We start from the raw sequence: 14,377 nt of genomic DNA on the forward strand, positions 1-14,377 counted from the left end.
ACACACACACACACACACACACACACTCACACACAGTGGCACAAACACACACACAAATACTGTGCCACACACTAACGTTCACAAACGTACAAATACCATGCTTCATACACAAAATTGTGAGTACAAACTTTTCACCATTGGTACTATGGTATCAGAATAAAAATAAAGCAGTGGTCCCCCCCCCTTCCCCACATCCCACCATGTGACAGATAAGCAATCTAGAATTCTTTTTATTGATCTTATCCAGTCTGAAATGTAATTTTCTTTTTTAGTTTTGTTTTGCTTTAGTAAATGTTTTACGGTATTTGCAACACAATTAGGTCATATTATAAATGCTGAAGATTAGAGGTGTTACAAGAGAGTATCAAACACGAACAAGAAGGAGGACGGATAAAGACAACAGACATTTGATAGAAAAGAAGGAGCAAACCACACCAGACCACCCGCCACCCACCCACTCCTGTTTAGTCCAAAGCCTTTGGTTGAGCCCTACTGTACTTAACCATATATTATCATCATAACAGTCCGTATGTTTGTCCATAAATATTCTTTTACCTCATCAAAAACAAACAAAATATTTTTGTACATCTCAGAGTCAAACTCAGACGGTGTCCCCTATGAGTTCTCTGACCTACATCTCAGCGATACGTCATACCCGAACCAACAAGACGACACGAGGCGGGGCACGGGGAACCACACTGAGGCCAGCACTAGTGCAGGTGAGGGGGAGAGGGGGGTTCTTTGGTAAATGGTAATATTTCGGTGACTTTTGATGCTTCTGTGGTGGTTGTTGTGACTGTGGTTGATGTTGTTGTCATTGATGTTATTGGTGTAGTTGTGATTTTTGTAACAGGTGGTGTTGTGAATGTAGTTGTGATTGTTGTATTTGTTGTTGTGGTTGTTGCTGTAGTGGTTTTGTGTGGTTGTGGTAGTTGTTGTAGTCATTGTTGCTAAGAGTTATAGACTCTCCAAGACACAGAATCTTCCTTAAATAACGTTCTTTACATACCCCAATCGGAGATGTACGAATAAAGGATTATGAACAATATCCACTTAAATGATTATGTTAAATCAAAATCATTAATGACAAAATCCAGCTACCAACTTACACAGAAGGAAATTCTTATTGTTTCTATAATATTATTTTATCTATTAACATATTTGCCCTTAGCATGCGTTTTAAATTTTATTTAGCAAAATCTTTTTGGGTAACTAAAACACCTTCCCTGTGGAGGCCCGTTCCACTTTTAAACAGAGATAATTAATTGAGGAGAAGATATTACGTTAAATGTAAATTGGATCCAGAAGACAAAGTATGTCATACTGTTGAAAATGGAAAGGCACATTTTCCATTCAAATTTTCAAAACATCTTCTCCAGTCATCAAGAGTTATGTTTGTTGAAAGTGTTTGTGTTTCGGATTTACTATGGAAGTCGCTAGGAAATCTTCAGTAGAAGTAGATTCATTGACTGAAGACGACCAGTTTCGGCCATATTGATGACTTTCTATTGGGTGAGCCTTGTTGTGTCTTTGGGTGAGGCCACGATATACAAACAGTAAACAATTATGGATGAAAAACAATGGGGTTCAGTAAAAATTGGTGGAATTAATGATGATGTAGCACAAACAGATAAAATAAACTTAAACTTTAAGGCTCAAAATACTGTTGAATCTGCTTGACGTGCCACATGTATAAGACAATCGCTTGTACAAACGTCAACTTCCCATTCCCTCCTTTGCGTATTTTAACATTGTAATGAAACCGTGCAATGCATCCATTCATCTTGTCTGTGGCTGGCTGTGTTGGACTATTTTGACTGTAATTCCCAAAGACTCATGTGGAAGTGCTTTAGCTATTAAAAATCAAGATTCAATGTTCACTTGTTTAGATTGGAAGAACGTGTTATATCATTCTAATCCCTTCAAAGAAAAGCAAAACAGCATTCAACGCACTGTGCCGTGTGCCTGCAAAGGGTGCTGGATTTTCCAACGTACCAGGTGTTGCATCATAGGGAATGAGTTCAGAATAGTCCCTGTCTCATGCACTTAAAAGTGTTTTCAATAGGGTATGGTCACTTTTTGAGGTGGTTAAGGGGTGGGGTGGGAGGGGGGTAGGGGATGAAGTAGCATATAGAGGTGGTGAGGGGAACGAAAAGATCGTTTTGGGGTCAGAATACCATGACATACAAGCATGCATCCTTCTACGATCTTTGCAACAATAATATGTCCTGTAGTCACACTCTCATGCTGCTTTTCCCTTTCTCCACCCACAGGCCGCCAAGAAGAAAGTCCGTACGTGGACGTGGATTCGGTCCAGATGTCGTCACAGGACGTCCACACCCCGGTCCTGATTGGAAGAACCATGGCGGAAATCATTACCCCTGACGCCGCACAGACAGACGGTGACGGGGGACGTTACAACAACGTACTGGTGACGTCACCGGTGTCAAGAGCAGCACCAGGAGGTCAAGGTCAAACCCACAATCCTGGAACGTATGACGTCATTGCTGATCCAGCCAGAGAAGCTTTTGCCCGTAAATATGTTTGCTGTGAACTTTGCTGGCAAGGAAAGAAATACAATTACAAAATGGACCATCTTTATGAACGTTTTGGGGATTTTTTCCATGGGGATTTTTTAAGTGTGGAAGAAGAGAAGAGAAGTCTTGAGTGACCAGGTTCGGGATGCAGAAGACACAGACTGCAAGAAAGTGGAAGCGTTGCGACAAATATACAATCTGGCGTTGGAAGTGGGTTTTTATGTTTAGTTGTTCTTTTTTAAGGTGGGGGGTGGGGGGGGGGGGTGGATACTGGATGAATGATATCGCTTGAAGCATCTTTCTTTTGTGAATGTACTCTCAGTGTGCTCTAAAATACTTTTTCTTAGATTAAAGTTCAGATTATTTGAGTGCATCAGAAGTTTGATTTGCTTATTTGCAGAAGCATGGCTCTTGAACTTGTAATATCAGGGTGAACAATGCATAACTTCATTACATAGTGTATAACTCAATTTATATTCATTTTGATTTAAAAGACGAGGTCCCATCCAGTCAAGCATTATGAAAAATGTGTATCTGTATTAGCAATTGAATTACATTAGTTGAAGTTTCATTAAGAATTTTGAGTAATTAATATTTGTTTTCTTTCTTTCACAGATCCTTACATGAGACCTCAACCTGATGCAGAATATTCTAACAGTGAGTTTGATATCTTTTCTGATCTTACGGACAGATAAACTGTGCCACGCATACATGTTCCCTTAGGTTTCACACGCACATTTTGTTTTCTTTTTCTTCAACTTGCACAATGTAGAAGTCCATAAATATGTAGACAAAGACAGACGTAAAACTTGTTTTTATTTTGTGTGGTGTTGAACCTGTTTGATGAAATTCAATAACCCGTTTTGAATGACCTTGTGTAGTTGCGTGCTCTATAAAACACTCATCTGACTAAATTATGTGAAGTGTAATATGGTGGGAAAAAACAGACAGATGAATGATGGGATAATACAAGCAGTCTCTCAAGTTTCCTCGTATATACTCCTACAGTTGGAAATACTAGATGACTCAAAGTACAGGAACAATAACTAATTGCTTTGGATAATGGAAGTTAAGGTCAGTTGCAGAATTAAAATCCAACATGTTTAGTCCGTCATTTCCATAGATGAGTACGCCTTTGTATAATAATGTGAATAATTTTTATCTTCAGGATCAGAATATTATGATTGCCTGTGGAGTATAAGGTAAATATATTGGAGTTCGCTCAAACTGAAATTTGTACGATCGACGAATTTTCTTTCATTTAGCGAGGTTTTTGGTTTAGAGAGGTTCCTTAAATAGAGATTACTATTGGTATTTTACAGTTGAGAATGCCTTGCTTGCTGCAAATTTTACTATTTGAAAGTTCTTTTTTTATGTCTATTTTTTTTTAACGGTAATTACAATCTGCGCTGCAAGCTGTACGCATTGTGTTTTCTCTTTGACATTGTGAGCTTGCTTAACCTGTCAAACAACCACAGAGAACAGATGACAGAATAGTCTACACAGAAGTGAGAAAGAATGCCCAATGGCAGTGACACCATAAAACCCACCATTTGCCGTCTCGTGCTCATGTGTAGCTCTAGGGCCTATGTGACTATCTTTATAGGGACAATAGGCTATGACCAGTCGAAGGCCGTAAGACATAATATTTACATTCGCTATTCTTGTATCACTAGACAGAGTTCGTACGCCTTTTTTGTAAGTTTGTGGAGGCAAATAATACACTGGCGATGTTTTTCTCTGGCCTGTAATTGACACACGCAGGTCCTAGTATCTCTTTCTTTTGTTCTGCTATCTGGAAGCGAAGAAGGCAATGATGATTTGCTTACCTGAGGGTTGCAAGTGGAGATTTAGACGACATGACCCTAGAAATTCTTTTTAGTTTAGAAATGTGAGCATTTCGGCTTATCAATCATTTTCTTACAAAGACAAAGAAGGAAACAAACCTTGGATTTGATTTGATTTTTATTTACCATCTTTTCCAGATTAACCGTGTTCTGTTTAAGTGGACTCCACAGTACAGAAAATGTATAACATCGGCCTCATTGTGGGTTGAGAACCTTCACTTTGCTACAACTGAGTGTCAAAACTGAAGAACAAGAAATGAGAAAGATATAGATCACTTGACCTCTTTTGTATCTCCAGCTGATGAAATGGACGGTCCTTCTTCTTCCCTGCAGAACAATTCCACAGGAAAAGGGACCTATGTGAACATGGAGGTGAGCTCTTTGTATGGGCTGGAGTGAAAGTTGTATTATGGTAAAATCGGAGAGGGAGGATGAGGAGGAAGGAGAGGAAGAGGAGGAGCAGGAGGAGGAAGACGCTCAAAACATACTTAAAGAATTTCAGAGGAATTATTTGGGCTCACATTGAGAAACACGAAATGAAACATTGCCCACTAAGCTTCATGATGAAATCCTCAAGAAAAGAGAAAGACTGATTTGGACCTGAAACAGACGGGAAACAGCTTGTCAGGAGTGAAGACTATAGCCAAAGACAGAAGGACAGGAAAACCTGGGTGTGACGTACTTCCCTACTGCCTTCGGGCACAAGATTTTGAACATTTTAGGTATATATTACCTCCATTATCATTATTGTTAGAAGCTGTCCTCCTCCCCTCCCTCCACCCTCCCTCCCTCACACACACACATACACACACACACACACACACACACACACACACACACACACACACACACACACACACACACACACACACACACACACACACACACACACACACAACGGGAGCGGGGTAAGACTAAATAGAAAATGTGTCACGACGTGGTGAAATCAGGCACTCGTCAATTTTTAGGCATGTGGAGTTATTGGTATCATCTTAAAGCTTGTTCATTTGCTTTGCTTTGGAGGAAGAAAAAATACCCTTCTATCCTGAATAGAAGTCAATATTTTACGATTGAAAGAAGTTGGGGTCCCCTGATTTTAGAGGTAAAATTAGCGAGGAAATGGCTGCCGAAGTTTGGTCACTTCCATGGTTTGAGAATCCTTGAAAGTTTTACAGTTTTGTTCCTTTAATCAACGTTTTTTGGTTAAATCTATACAGAAATTTGCTTTTAAAAGATGTTGAGCCTATTTTTTAAAAATTCAATAAAATTTGCCAAACCCTCAGAAAAATGCCGGTATCTTTGTTTTCATTATTTTGACGAGCGCCTGATTTCACCACATGGCCTCACAAATACATTTTAAAACATAATTAGTATATTATATATACATTAAAAAAATTTAAAACCATAAAACAAAGTAAAAATTGAATATTGTGGCGACAGGGGAGCTAACCACGGAATAGCTATTCTCTTTATTTATTACATCCCCTTATAACAGAGTGTGGCAGAAATCACATATTTATTATGACTTTTTCAGGTTTTTGTTTTTGTGTTTTTTCGTTGTTGTTTTCTTTTTATTGTTGCTTTGTTTACAAAAACAGCTGATATAGATTTTTTTTTAAAACACGCACAATGTACTTCTGGTCGTGATGGGGGTGGGGATGATGATGGTGATGATGATGATGATACCTCACAACTAGGACGTGTAAGTCTAGTAGAGAGACAACGACTGATAGGTTCAACATTAATCAAGGGCTGCCCACCTACCGGCTTATGTTTGAGGAATCAACAAAGAAATAATAGTAGTCAGGCTATAACATTCGTAATATGGCCACGGGTTGTGTTTTTTACTTGGAGTATCAACGACTGGGATTGTAGATTCAAGGATAAATGTGACGATAACAAAGGCGTGATCAACAAGGTTTTTGTTTGTAGTTATTGGTTGTAAACTTGATTCTTGCAAAATATAATTCTAAAATAATAAACAGGTAAAATAAAATAATTTTCAAAAACCAGATGGGATGCGTCACAAGCCTTTGATCCCCATTGTGCCCATCAGTACAAACCTTGCAGCGTGCCGCCTTTGATTGTTTCAGACAATGATCAGACAGTCAGAGAAATACAGACAAACATAGAGAAAGAGAGACAGAGAATAGGGAAGTGAAATTAGAAGTGTATATTATGTAGGATACTGAAGGAGAAATGAAAGCTAGGAGTGAAGAAGAAAAAACGAGGTTGCGTGCGATGTTTAACTTTGTTGTGTGTTCTGTAAGCTCTCATTGACACAATGCTCATCTTCATTAGAAGACAGGGGAATTGTTCCGTCTAGTGACATGTACATGTAAAACAAAGATCGATAATAATTCAATTACCTAGTGAATGGCCGGCTGTCTGCTCGTGATAGTGAGAAGAAGACAAATGTGATTATCATGTGGGCATAACAAGAGTTTTGTTTGTTTTGTTTTTGCAGAAAACCAAGAAGCCAAGTGCCAGTCCTTATGCCAACGTTAATGACAACAACTCTTCTGGTCGCGTGTGATTCCAGAAGGGAAAAAGCAAACACACCGGACAACACACAACAGCTTCTGCTGTGTCTTAAACCGGACTGTGTGTCTTTCTTCTTTGAGTTCCCCTGCTAGTTCCTGGGAACAGTCGACTGCTGGTTCTTTAACCTGCAGTGCATCAGATTTTTACGTATTTAATCGTTTTTCCTACTTTGTAGCGCGCTTTGCCATCAGGCAGGCACATTTCGATTTCGAAGTTTCTCTATTATAATATCATTTTATACTGACGGGAGTATTTTCAATTTTGTTTGGAATTGATTTTGGATTTTTTCTGGGTGGTGACAAAAGCCTACTCTTATCAATTTTAAGGATCACCAAGGGATCTTAAACGTACGAATCTTTCACACGGGACCTAAAGATTTTTCGCCCGTATCTGAGATGGCTGACAGAAATAAAAGTAGCCAGGAGTAGCTGTAGAAAGAGTTGAAAATAAAGGGGAGAGAACCCAGAGAAGTCCGGGTATTGGGGGGAGGGCGGGGGTGTAGATGAAAGCAGATGACGGAACAGGAAAGGGGATGAAAGGAAAACACATTATTTGGAGAAGGAAGCTTGTTCGTGGCCGTCAGGTATCGATTCTGTGACCTTTTGAATAAAAGGCGACCACTGTACCCTAGACCATGAGAGTCCGTACAGAATTTTAGTTTATACAAAATATTTTATCTCATCGGACAGAATGATCCGTACACACACTGTGACATCAGTCTGTTCAGTCCAAAATAATCTCACCATCATACCATTCCTCTTTGCCACAGAGAGGCAGTCTATTTATTTTATTTATTTTTGATGGATACTTCATGTTCCTTGCACAAAATGCTCTAGATTCGTGTCTCCCTCAGGCAGGCTTTGTTAGCGTCTTGCAGTTTGTCCAAGAACTGTCACATTCAGAGCTTGCAGACAAGAAACACAATCTTATTTACACTGTATTCTTTAACCACTTCTCCAATCTGACCTCAATACAGGAACTCAGTTGTACTTAGACCACAGTGCACATTAAAATGCAGACATCATGACTATAATACTTGTATCATCATCATCATCATCATCATCATCATCATCATCATCATCATCATCATCATCATCATCATCATCATCATCATCATCATCATCCTCATCTTTGTCGGCACAAATCCCCCGCCAACTGTTCAGATGTACTGCTTAACATTTGGAAAAATTTTAATACAGTTTCTTAATCTGCAATATTGGTTGCGTATGTTAAAGAAATATTCTGTTGAAATTCAAATTCTATTGTTGAAAACGATTGGTTGGTGGGTGCTTTGGTGTGGTTTACTCTTTCTTTCCTATCAAACATATGTCGTCCTTATCCCTCCTCCTTCTTTTTGTGTTTGTTACTCTCTTGTAACACTTCTAATTTTCGGCACACATTATGACCTAATAGTGTTGCAAGTGCGTAAAACTATTACTGAAACGAAAACCTAAAATGTTGAAACATGCAAGGAAATACACGTATATACATGAATAACGTAGCGCCAATTATGAAAAAAATTAGGCCGGGCTTTATCCTGCTGAAAGAGGTGGTTTTGATGTTTATGGAAAAATGGAGCTGCATGGGACTACAGGATTTGGTTAATGTAGCGCTGTGCCGTCAGTCCGTTGCCACGTCCAGGTCCTAAATTTTGGAAGATTATGGGGCCCAGTCTTTGACTGATTCCGATTGCGCCCCATATCATCACGCTTTGACCGCCCCACGGGTCTCTCTCCCAGATGTTCTTGTCAGAGTAGCGTTGTTCGGGGCGGTGCCAAATTTGGACCTGTCTATTGTCGGGATCGATGCAGAAGCGACTCTCGTCGCTGAAGATCACAAACTGCCACTGTCGATGACGCCAGTTAACGTGGTTCTGCGCCCACTGGAGACGAGCTCGTCGATGATGGATGTTCAGGGGTGCTCTCTGCTCCGGACGCCGATAACGCAGCCCTCTGGCCTCAAGTTGGCGGCCTATGGTATGGTCACTCACGGCTCTACCGTGCGTTCCTATGGTGCTCTGGGCTGTCTTGGAGACAGACAACCGTGGATCTCGTGGTGTTCTGGGCTGTCTTGGAAACAGGCAACGTGGATCTCATGGTGTTCTGGGCTGTCTCGGAGGCAGACAACCGTGGATCTTGTGGTGTTCTGGGCTGTCTCGGAGGCAGACAACCGTGGATCTCGTAATGTTCTGGGCTGTCTTGGAGGCAGACAACCGTGGATCTCGTAATGTTCTGGGCTGTCTCGGAGGCAGACAACCGTGGATCTCGTAATGTTCAGGGCTGTCTCGGAGGCAGACAACCGTGGATCTCGTAATGTTCTGGGCTGTCTTGGAGGCAGACAACCGTGAAGCTCGGAGATGCTGACGCACGACGAAGCGGTCTTGGGCAGCTGTTGTCAGTCGAGGTGTTCTGCATCTTTGGAGATCTCTCGCGGAAATGGTTTCCTGGAATCTGTTTTGCAGGCGGTAGATAGTGCTGACATGTACTCCCAGGACTGTTCCCACCTGCTGAGGGCTCTCGCCGGCTTGCAGACGTCCAATAGCTCTTTCTCGATTTTCCGCAGATAATCTTGGCATCTTGATAGTCGGACTATGCAACACTCAATCAAACATTTTAGGGCAGAGAATTTATAGGCCAGACCAACTTAACATTTGAGCAAAAATTCACGATTCAATTCCCGTTTTATTTGCGTGCTATTAAGGGGGTTGCTTTGTTGTATTGTTTGATGCATAAGCGGCCAATGAGCGTGTTGTGTTTATTAATCGAGCCAATCCAATAACAAAAACATATTAGTATTATTGTGAATAATGACCAATGAAAACAAACTCTCCAAAATACTCACTTTTGTTTTCTACACTTGGTGTTATTTTTTTCGTGTTATTTATTCAGCTCAGTATATATTTACAATCGACAGGTGTCTTGTTTCTATTGTCCTTACACATGTTTCCTATACATAATAACAGTCGTACACAAACATGTACAGTCTTTCATGCATAGATCTATAGCGAACATGCACCTAGAGAAAACGTACACAGCGAGCAGACTTTTCAGGTCCTGAATTTTTCTTATATGTTATTTAAATTCAAAACATGTAGTTAGCGTAAACAATGCATATGTAGAGAAAAGAATAGGTGTCAGTGAAGGTAGATCTAATCAAACACGAGAGAGAGAGAGAGAGAGAGAGAGAGAGAGAGAGAGAGAGAGAGAGAGAGAGAGAGAGAGAGAGAGAGAGATGGGGGGGGGGGTGAATAGAGAGGGGGAGGGTGGGGGTGAGCCGCACAGCATGAGTATAGACCAACGACCCCTCACTACACGCGGAAAGCAATATTGCAGGCCGTAAAATATTTTTGCCCTTATCCGAGAAAGCTAGGTGTTAAATCTTACCTACCATAAGATCAGGGGTGTGCTGGATGACAGCAGTGAGAAGGAGCCAAGGAGTAGCAGTAGAACGGCAGTACAGTCAGGAGCCCACAGGAGGGGCCAAAAAAGTGATGTGATTGAGGGGGGGGGGGGGTGGAGCGGTGCAGGAAGTGCAGACGACAGCTGACGACAGAACATGATTAAAAAGGAGGAATGGTGAAAGGAGGATATTTTTTTATAAAAGAAAATTTTCAATCGCTCTTACGTATCGGACCGAGGACCTAATAAGTGAGAGGCGAACACCGTACTTCTAGACCACGAGAGACCCGTGAATTTGTTACTATGAAGTTACCTTTTGAGACAAAATTTTTACTTTAAAATATTATTCCACAAAAACATATAGTTTTATTTTCATGATTTATTCTTTCAATGGCATAGAAAAACAATCGTCATTGAAACGAACCAAATTGTCCAGTGTGTATTATGAACTTTGTGATTTGATGGCAGGTCGCTGGAGTGTGTCCTTGAACAAGACGTGTAACCCTAGCTCAGAAACAAGGGACATGTACTGTACTGTGGAGACCAGAAAAGACGAGTAGATCAAATGTCTGTATTGGTGTGATGTTGTGTATTATGTAACACTAGCTGGGTACTCGTTAGATGAACAGACTCAAAAGAATCGATCACCAAGTCATTGAGGAACAGTGCGCACGGCTAGTGAACAAAAACCTCACTTGTTTACAATGGCGTCTTAGAAGACGGAATTTCCCAAGTTTACATCTAAACGAAACTAATGAAAACATGAAAACTACACTACTGTGACTTCAGGCTCCTCAATAAAACTGTGCACCCTTTAAATGATTCTGAACCACGATTACCTTTTTCCAAATTCCAAAGTTAAGTGGTTCGGAAGTAGTGACGAACTTTCACAAATATAATATGTATAGATTGTTACATTGTCGTACGTACGTACTTATGGACGCCATTGCCATTGCAAACCAAATTTTACTCTCAGGAAATTATTGCACAATTATGCTGACAGGGGATTTTATTTTTCATAAGAAAAAACAATTAAAACTTTGTAAAACCCTGGATAACAGGCGTAATAAGCCCTTCCCTCTCCTGCTTGATGCTACAAATTACAAATTTTGAGAGATGGGCTGAGGGGTGGGGGATATTTGCTCACTACAGGACCACACCTTTTTGTATAAATAATCTACATTTTTCCAATAACCAATTCTGTCTACAAAAAGCATATTATTATATTTTGATTTATAGCTTCACGTTATGTTAGCCAAAAATGCGCGCTTGTCTTGTTATGCTTCTTTTGTATCTTTAAAATAAATTGTTGTTTTTTTAAACAATCGACTCGGAGCAATGCTGTTGATTTTTAAATTTTATCTCCTAGCTGTTTGTTAGGCACTTTTTTTTATTCTTTGACAAATATATCAGTAATACAAAGCCAAAAAAATGTGATCTGCCTGGAAGCAAAGTTTTCAAGAGAGTGAAGACTGAACTGATCTTTGAATGAATGGAACAACAATCTGTGGTGATTTATTGATTTGAATGGGTCAGATTTATTTGTCTACAAACCTTCTCTTGCTGCTGAAGGTACAAATAACTTCTTCCATCAAGAGCATTTGTCTGTTCCTATTTGGATTTGGAAATTCCACTTGACAAACCAAGCCCTTATCTGCTCCCGCAGAGCTAGATCTTTGACAGCAACAAGCTGGACTCGGATAGAGTGGAAAGAAACATGACCGGCAATAAATGTATTTGTTGCATTTTTTTTTCAGTCATCCTAAAACATGTATGTGGGGTTACCATAGGTGGGTGGTTGGGAGGTGCTCTGGTGTGGTTTGCTCCTTTCTTATCAAACACCTTGGTCCTTAATCTCTCCTCCTTTCTTTGTGTTTATCACTCTCTTTGTGGCACCACTTATCCTCGGCACTAATAGTAAGATCTAATTGTGTTGCAAGTGCCGTAAAACTCTTGCAAAAACAAACAAAACAAAAACAAGAGTGGTTTCCTGTCTGGAATTAGAACAGTATAATAAATTTATATCGGACTAGGTTTTATTACAGCAATGCTCGCTATAACTGAGAGTAAACAGATCACGCTGGAAACATACACATGTAATTGTCGTTGCATTTGATTCGGTTTACCGCTGTTTTCTCTTACCCATCTGTAGAGGTACATTATAGAGGCAAACCGAGCATTCTCTTTCTCTCTCTCTCTCTCTCTCTCTCTCTCTCCCTCTCTCTCTCTCTCTCTCTCTCTCTCTCTCTCTCTCTCTCTCTCTCTCTCTCTCTCCTTCTCTATCTCTCCTTCCCCCCCCTCTCTCTCTCTCTCTCTCTCTCTCTCTCTCTCTCTCTCTCTCTCTTTATTTCTCTCTCTTTAATTATCTTTTCAACTCTCTTTATGTGCATATATGTGCCGGATAGTTTGTTTGTTTGTTTATATGTAAGGTTGGGTGTGTGTGTGTGTGTGTGTGTGTGTGTGTGTGTGTGTGTGTGTGTGTGTGATTGTGTGCATGTGTTTAGTATTGTGTATGCGTTGAGATAGGCGAAGGGATTCAGTTTCAGAGAAGTTTATTTTACAGAGCAAAATGCTGTGTTTCACCCTTATTACAGAGACATGAAAACACCAGCAACACATGGGGTGATCAAAAATAAAAACACCAAGAAACCTTTCCAATTTTTTTGGTAAACATTTTTCTCCACACGAAGCTTTGTTTTTCAAACTTGAACACACTGTTTCAAAGTTAAAAGGGATTTGTCTAATATTCATTAAAAATATTTCTACAGAACAGTTTTGCTCTATATAGCGCATAAGAAAAAATATAGCCTTGTCCCTCTTTGTGCAAACTGACACAGCAGTTCGCATTAGGCCAGCCACTAAAAGTCGCAACGATCGCGCCATATTGCAAGCTACAGCAGTCTGACAAGTCAACGGAAGTTTGCAGATAGTGGTTTTCTAAAATGTCCTTTGCCAACTGAGGTCATGATTAAGATTATTAGTAAATAGCAGAGACATTTTTGTATCTCGCACTGCTTCACCTCCAGCTCATTATCCTTGACATTTCATAAGATACACACAAGGTTCGGGCAGAAGGCTAAAGTGCCCTCAAGGCCCTGTTTGATGTCAACGGAAGAGATGTTACGCAAATTTGAATCTATAGAGAATCAGAACTTAACATTCCTAGAGAAAGCGACCACTACAGGTCGTAAACGTACCATTGATATCACTTGAAATGTCACCAGGGTGAAGAATTCAGTTGTCGAGTTTCATGAGACGTCTGTTGGCTGAAGATTTCTGCAGTTAGGACTTTCTTACACCTCAACGGTCAGCATTTTCAAGGTAGACCTATCAGAGAACCATTTTCATGTTCGTGAGGCTGACATGCATCAGAGGATGGAAATGTGTTTGCGTTTCGTCAATCGTCTTGAAAAGGGTGATCATTTCCTCAATGACCTAGCCCACTTTCATCTTTCAGAATATCTGAACTCTACGAATGCTGTCTATTGGGCACCCCACCAGCCCTGTATCACTAACAACTTTGCAATAAAAGATATATACACTATACGTGGGTTAAACATTCATGGTTTGGTCGCTTGTGCTGTTTTCTTTGGCCACCACTAAACATTACGAACAACGCGTTAAAGGTGTTTGGAGTTCAAAGAACGATATTTTATTGGCATGTAGGCCTAACTCTTTTTTTAAAAAGTGATTGAGCTGGAACTTTAGGAGAAAATGCCACGCCTTCGGAGAGGGGGAAGAAGTCTAACCCCTAGAGGTAGTCAACATAGGGTGCTACAAGGATAAATTCAAGGTAAAATATTTATGTTTTGTTTCTTTCCTGTTTTCAGTATTTTTCCTCTTCTTAACTTTACTAATACTTCTTCATTATAATTCCGTTCGTAGAACGGGTACTTTCACTAGTAATGTATAACATTTTTATAGCGTATTTTTAAAAAAATAGCTCAATGCGCTTTACATTGGTATACTACTACTACTACTACTACTACTACTACTACTACTACTACTACTACTACTACTACTACTACTACTACTACTACTACTACTACTA

At 40.0% G+C, this 14,377-nt stretch overlaps 1 protein-coding gene across 2 annotated transcripts in view; it reads left to right on the top strand.

Annotated features, from left to right (window-relative positions):
* The window catches only part of LOC101848236, a gene marked incomplete in the record, with an annotated part of 74,026 nt that extends 65,884 nt beyond the window's left edge, over nt 1-8,142 (top strand). Inside the window, 4 exon segments of one of the 2 annotated variants that reach the window (XM_035972106.1) lie at nt 2,274-2,534; nt 3,153-3,194; nt 4,683-4,756; nt 6,852-8,142. In XM_035972106.1, the coding sequence (XP_035827999.1) occupies nt 2,274-2,534; nt 3,153-3,194; nt 4,683-4,756; nt 6,852-6,920 (446 nt within the window). 2 annotated transcript variants of the gene reach the window in all.
* Between the last annotated feature and the right edge of the window lie 6,235 nt (nt 8,143-14,377).

This window comes from Aplysia californica, unplaced genomic scaffold, assembly GCF_000002075.1.
Source record: "Aplysia californica isolate F4 #8 unplaced genomic scaffold, AplCal3.0 scaffold00578, whole genome shotgun sequence".
NCBI classification, from domain to species: Eukaryota; Metazoa; Mollusca; class Gastropoda; order Aplysiida; family Aplysiidae; genus Aplysia; species Aplysia californica.